Source organism: Priapulus caudatus, unplaced genomic scaffold, assembly GCF_000485595.1.
Source record: "Priapulus caudatus unplaced genomic scaffold, Priapulus_caudatus-5.0.1 Scaffold803, whole genome shotgun sequence".
In the NCBI taxonomy this organism is placed as follows: Eukaryota; Metazoa; Priapulida; class Priapulimorpha; order Priapulimorphida; family Priapulidae; genus Priapulus; species Priapulus caudatus.
This window is the reverse complement of record NW_014577864.1, coordinates 102,839-109,993: the sequence shown is the minus strand read 5'-3', so window position 1 is coordinate 109,993 and position 7,155 is coordinate 102,839. Positions and strand designations below refer to the sequence as shown.

The window sequence follows — 7,155 nt, the reverse complement described above, 5'->3', positions numbered from 1 at the left end:
TTTCCCTCAGAAGAAACCCTGTGACAGCCCTGGGTAGAAATTAACTTTTGAATACGGTAGTCCAACGGACTCCCTGCCCTCAAAAAGAGGGAGTCCGCAGCAAAATGAGGGAGTCCGCAGTCTGAAGTTCAAAATTAAAGATATTAGCAATAACGCATGTGCTTATTTTTAAGATTCATGCGGTTGCACGTCTGCCAAATTTTCTTGGGATTTTTACTGAAAAAATACGGTAATTCCGCGAGGCCGTGCTCTTGAACGAACTAGTTAGAATGGCAGAATTTTCAGGGAGTCACACGGACTCCTGCATATGTCAAATCGGGGAGTCCGATAGTAAATCAGGGAGCATTTGACTCCGGACTCCCGTTAATTTCGCACCCTGTATATATATATATATATATATATACACACCTTCAGGCATATGCTGAAAAGGCATTTGCTGAACCAATTCCAAGACGCGTCGGAGCGACAGCAGTTATTATCATATTAGAAGGTTACTTGCAGTGTAAGTAGAGCAAAGGAAGCTGAGTCATTTTCGGTAAAAGCGTCACAGATTCAGTCTACACCATTGCGAGACATGATGCTGAGATGCACGTTTAGTGACCGTAGTAAATAGCATAGCAGCTGAGCATTTAGAATACACACCGAGACGGCACTTGATTGAAGCGCTATCTCATTCAGAACGTTGTTCGACATCGAGGCCATACTCCTGTACGTTCTTCGTGGAACTACTTTCTCGTTTGCTAATGTTGAAAGCGAACGTAAGCATGGGAGCGTTCGAGGAACATCTCTATCACGTATTCGCTGCCTGCGACGAGCAGAAGACCGGATACATCGACCGAAGCACATTTCGGCGACTCTGCGATCCGGTCCGGATGACGGACGACGAGTTTGATTTCATTTTCTGCGATCTGGACGCGGATAAAGATGGCCGCATCAGCATACAAGAGTTCGTCTGCGGCTTTCGCTCGGTTCCGTATCTCACCTCGCGAACGACGACAGCCCGTGGAGCATTATCGTCGTCGTCGTCGTCGTCGTCGTCGTCGTCGTCGTCGTCGTCGTCGTCATCGTCGCCATCGCCGCCGTCGTCGGAGAGATGTTGCCGCGACGTGACAAGGTCGCTCGAAGGTCACCGCAGTCTGTGCCTTACCGACGACTCGGGGATGGACGCTAACGATGGAGATGAGATGCCGACCGACATGAGCGACGACCAGACGACTCCACGCATGGCGACACGTTACCGTCGGCTCAGCGACGAAGCGCACTCACGCACCAACATCGTGCCAGACAGCCGTACGCTTGATATCGCCGTGACGGGCATTAGCACTGCCGGTGCACGGTCAAGCAATGCGCGGGACGCGCGGCAGTTCGCTCGATCAGAGCGACCATGTAGCACGAACAGCACCGCGCCGTCACACGCCCATTCTTCGTCACCACGAGACACGGCCGAAGCCGACGGAGAGCGAGCTGAACGGAGAACGCCATGCTGCCATGCAGACGTCGACGTTAGCTGTGGGACATCGCCGAGAACTAAACGCGGCACGATTATACGGAGAAGTCAGCGCACGAAGCGCGACAAACTGCGCGACGGCATTCCGACACGCAGCGGCTCGTTTAGACGATATTATATTGCCGACGCGCAGAAAGCGTGGGACGCGTTCGTAGCAGACGCACTCCACAATGAATGGGGCGAGAGCATGCCGATTCCACGGTACGTAACCGCAAGAATACAAGCAAAAATGCCTCATTGCAAACTTTTATGTGCCACGCAGTATTCGCTTTCCGAAGGTGCTAAACTGCTGTTTGGCCGGTCTGGTAGGACATTGTAACGCCAAGACGGGCCATACACATTTGAAGTGTGAAAACACTCAGAAAACTTTTTTCCGTAATATTGAAAAACGTTCACGTAGCATAGTCACTGTGGCACTCTTATGTACCCCTTACGCAGTAGAGAAGGCGAATTAACAGAACATACGATGTAGGCATTTGTGGTAATACTAGCATTCAACAAACCATTGCCACTGCCATTGCCTACAACCATGATTCTACTTCCTTCGTTGCTAACATTGGAGCGAACAAAACTACTACGGAGCGCTACCATACATCAATGTATATATATATAATTTCGTTTGAACTTAAATTAACATTGAAAAGACTATCGGTTTATTAGGCCGTATATCGCGATATATCTGACTATCCATAAAAAGAGGGAAAAGCGGCCAAAAGAGTGTCCACCGGGATTGGCATTATGAGTCACACAGTAAATGGCGGTGCTTTTCTTTAAGAAGGTCGTGATAGTACATATTTATTTGCGTTCGCAAGATGATATCATTCCAAATGCGCTCGTCGACACTGGCTCTCGCTCCTTCACTGGTATGCGATTGACTTCTGCGTTCACCAATGTACTTTAGTTCACACCTCTTCAACAGTGACGTGATATAGGAATATGTAAGTAGGCCAATACGTTGTCCTTAATGCGTTTGCGTCAGTGTTTCATGACTATTTGACCTTTCAGCCAGGAGGATGTGTGCGAGCTCTATCAACAACTGCATTCACGTGGCTCACCAAAGCTGCTCAGTCTATTTGAGGACATTATCGTCAATGTCATATCTGATTTACATATAGCAAAGGGTGAGAAGGAAAGACTTGAACAGCAATATAACAAGTACGTAATTGTTACCTGTGTAGATAAAATTTATGAATTCGGTTTAAAATAATATAATTATATTAATAGCTATTTTGCGCACATGCAGTAGTATATTATTACAAAATATATACTCACTAATAGTCATCAGTTATTTGTTGTTGATGATGTTGTTGTTGTTATTGTTGTTGTTTGTGAGAATCTATTAACAGCTATCATTATGAAATTTTGTACGTTATCTAGAGAGAAGGACCAACACAGCGCTCACCTCCGCACGTTAGAAGATGAGATTGAGTGTCAAGTTCAAAAAACCGAACACAGAATTAAGACAGAAGTATGCATAATATATATGTATAGGTCGTACTGTGACGTGTCAGGTGCTGCCACCCGCATCAACACACCCGCATCAAGCGACGCGTATATTGCGCAGTTTCCCCATGACCGCCCGCATTGCATATTGTGTCTCGCATAAGCACACCCATAATGTTTTCGTCGTTCATACATGTATACACACGCGTGCGCACACGCACCCACGCACCCACGCACATACATACACATATACAAACACTAACCATGTTTGCGCAGACGCATTTTTCATGTCGAGTTTATCGCGCGCAGTAAAGTGCTATGCTAACGTATGGGGTGATGCCGCACGATATGTTTTGTTCTTATCGGCCATACTACGTTATAGACGGTGGCCACACAGACAGTGGAGTATCGCAATGTCTGGTATCTCGCGTGAGTAACGCTGTGCGGCAGCTGGTATTGCCGTACCAGTTGCTAATCTTACCTATATATGTACATAAATAAATAAATAAATATATATATATATATTATATATATATATATATATATATATATATATATATAATATCAAGAGCTAATGATACTCTCTTGATAATATATATACGTCTGGACGATAAATATAAACGAATGACTAAGTTAGATCTTGGTTTGATCGATAGTTTGATAAATGAAGGATACCGAGATAGATAGATAATCGGCGAGATAAATAATTGTAAATAATAAAAGAATTTAGTATGCATTAAACATTTACATGTGAAATAAATATGCAGCACATGCGAATGCGGCCAGCTGGTGCACTGTTTCTATCATCGGCACCAGCATGTTGATTATCTTCTGACATTATCGCATACCCCTTCATTTACCTGCACCCTCATACCTGTATCGGGGTCGCATGAAGTTGCGAACGTGAGATATTGTTGTGAATGACAGTGCGTCCTCAACGACAGGAGATCTTGTTCGGACTTGTAACAGGCAGAATATCTTGTGCGATTGATGCTAACACCACCGGCACTCCATAGGTGAAATCTGGTGAGTGTCAACCAGCAGTTTCCATCGCAACCTGTATAGTAATGAGTCACCTGTGCTAGTCATAATATTTATCCCAGGCTGGCGTAAAGCGGCGCTGTGAAGGCTGCATGCTGCTTACGTGTGCGCAACATTACGTCAGTGCTCTCAGCGTTGTGGTTAATAGTAGAGCTAGTGTGCTGAACACGCGTGACATTCGTTGATTGCATTCAGGTGCGTATTCCGGCAGCGTTCTTGTGCGTATACATGATCATACGTTTAGAAAGAATAGACATTTAACTCGGAGTTTCTACGTGCGAGCGTCGTGCACGCTCGCTCGAGTGTGCGCGTGTGTGCGCAAATATCTGCGTACATATGAGCGCTGGCGTTAGTGTGGAAGAATGTAACGAAAACTACCGTGTTAATTTGTGCACCTTCATCACGCGCACATCGAACGCTCTTTTGAGCCAGTTACCAAATCTATACGGTAACAGTGAATTCATAATGATGCGCACACAGCATTTTTGCAGTCTTGATTTTTTACATCAAAATTAACTCGTACCTTACAGACTAACCCAATGAATTTACGATTATGTTATTGTAGGTAAAAATCTCCGAAAACTGCGTATGTAAGGAATGAGCGTAGAATTTCATTATATTTAGTCTAAATCTAGTACAACGTTTAAACCCGTGCTGCGGGATAACTGTTCGAATGTCACTGTGGAAGAACTGGATCACGTATTGACGTATATAGCTTATACTTGACCTTCGTCACAGCTTCAGAAGATGGATGCCAGCAATAAGGAGCGCCTCCAGCAACTCTTCTCCGTTTGTGATTTAGACGGTTCTGGTTTCATCGACAAGACAGAACTGTCCAGCGTCTGTACGGAATTTGACCAAGATCTCGTAACGAAAGTGTTTGAAGAACTTGATGTCGATGGAGATGGACAGGTATAATTTATTTATTTATATGCTGAGAGTGTATGCGTACGAGCAATCACAACATCCCCTCACACACACAACACACACTCAAAACCAACAAACAAACAAATACACGCGTGAGCGTAGGCATACACATGCACGCACGCGCGCGCACACGTGCACGTCACACAGATACACGCAATCACATGCACGCACACCCATGCCCCTCCCCACACACGTACGCGTACACGAAGGCATATTTTTGCGCGAGCAGATATACCCTCAGAATATATTATATTTACATATAATTAATAAGCAGCAGGCAAGATTTGTGCTTGTAAGTCAATAAGATACTATTAACAGGTAAATACAGCTTTCTGATTAACATGCGCGTCATGGTTTCCGCGCGCAACATGCTTGTATTTGCTCGATCATTATTGGTACTCACTTGTTACGTTAATTAACTCGCCCAATTTTCACGCGGGCGTGTATGAGTCCGGTGCCATAGATCTTTTCTTCTCATTTTGTTGAGTTATCTAAGGGTGATCGAGCGTGTCTATGTAAGAACATGGGTTATTCTTACGATACTCGATATAAACAGTATAACGGTCTATTGTGCTTGCCAAAATCTTAATCAGGGGAAGTTTTAATCAGGGGACTTGTGCGTTAATTAAGTCAGGTGACTGTGCATGCTCGTAATTCTGCACCTTTTTTAAAAATGACCCAATCGAATGGTTTGTAATCACTCGGATGAACCTTAACAAACCGAGAGTTCAGACCAGAGTTCATTTGCTTCCGACGGTTATCGACACTTACTCATCAAAAACTATGCGATCGAGAAATTAATATATTCTCTATAAAGTCTTTTCTAATTTCTTCTTCTAAATTACGTTGACCTGTTTTTCAGGACCCATTTTCAGAAACATCACCGATAGTTATAGTTAGCTATAGTCATCATAATTAGCTATGCCTATCATAAGTCTAAAAATGTGTTAACTCTTGGAATGAAGTGTTGTGCAAAGATATGCCATGTTAGAATTTTGATAGACAACATGATGTTTCAGACAACATGCTCCTGTATTCCTTTACCCATACATTATATATATATAAGCTGCTGCTGCCGCTGCCGTACTGCTGCTGGGCGTTTCTCCTTAATAGTGCACAGGACTTTCATCACGTTCTGGGAAACTTCACTATCATGACGTTCTACCAGGCATTCAACACATTCCGTGATAACATCGAGGCGGTCATTCTAGTGAAACCATATTTACGTTAGGTGGCAGTACTGCACACCAGGCAACATTGATTTTCAGCGGGTAATATTGGTTTTTATCTCGTTACCTCCGCCAGGGGCTTGGCGGGGGTTATGTTTTCACCGGCGTGTGTTTGAGTGTTGGTTTGTGTGTTTGTGGGTTTGTGGGTTTGTTAGCATGCACGTTTCAGTTCACTTCCGCTAGGTGCGCTGGCTGTAGACTTACAAACACGCAACCACAGGCTAAAGGGCAACCACAGCCTCCCCCACCTGCACGCTCGCACTAATCCGGATCCAATTAATTATTTAATAAATAAATAAGTTTATTAATTTTTCCACTTAATTAATTAATTAATTAATAAAAAAATTCACATTGAGAGAATTCAGCTGCCTTGGCGGAGGTCTGTGCTCTCCAAGTGCTTTAGTTATTTATTTTATAGGCGGCATTTTTCTCAGCCATATAATAATTACCTCTGCCAAGGAGGTAATGTAATCGGTCTCGTGTGTGTGTTCGTGTGTGTGTGTGTCCAGTCAGCGCGGCGCGATTGATAGCCTGTCGAGTCAGCGAGCGGGGAGTCAGCAGCAGGCGAGTGAGTCAGCAGCAACCACCAGCGAGCGGCGAGTCAGCAGCCGCCACCAGCGAGCGGCGAGTCAGCAGCAGGCGAGTCAGTCAGCAGCAACCACCAGCGAGCGGCGAGTCAGCAGCCGCCACCAGCGAGCGGCGAGTCAGCAGCAGGCGAGTCAGTCAGCAGCAGCCAGCAGCGAGCGGCGAGCCAGCAGCCGCCACCAGCGAGCGGCGAGTCAGCAGCAGGCGAGTCAGTCAGCAGCAGCCAGCAGCGAGCGGCGAGCCAGCAGCCGCCACCAGCGAGCGGCGAGTCAGCAGCAGGCGAGTCAGTCAGCAGCAGCCAGCAGCGAGCGGCGAGCCAGCAGCCGCCACCAGCGAGCGGCGAGTCAGCAGCAGGCGAGTCAGTCAGCAGCAGCCAGCAGCGAGCGGCGAGCCAGCAGCCGCCACCAGCGAGCGGCGAGTCAG

The 7,155-nt window shown here is 45.8% G+C and overlaps 1 protein-coding gene across 1 annotated transcript in view; it reads left to right on the top strand.

Annotated features, from left to right (window-relative positions):
• The first annotated feature begins 764 nt into the window (after positions 1 to 764).
• The window catches only part of LOC106813634 (ras and EF-hand domain-containing protein-like), a 15,310-nt gene continuing 8,919 nt past the window's right edge, over positions 765 to 7,155 (top strand). The window contains exons 1-4 of the mRNA XM_014817818.1: positions 765 to 973; positions 1,136 to 1,708; positions 2,513 to 2,662; positions 2,885 to 2,975. Coding sequence (XP_014673304.1) covers positions 765 to 973; positions 1,136 to 1,708; positions 2,513 to 2,662; positions 2,885 to 2,975 — 1,023 coding nt within the window. The remainder of the gene's footprint in view (positions 974 to 1,135; positions 1,709 to 2,512; positions 2,663 to 2,884; positions 2,976 to 7,155) is intronic.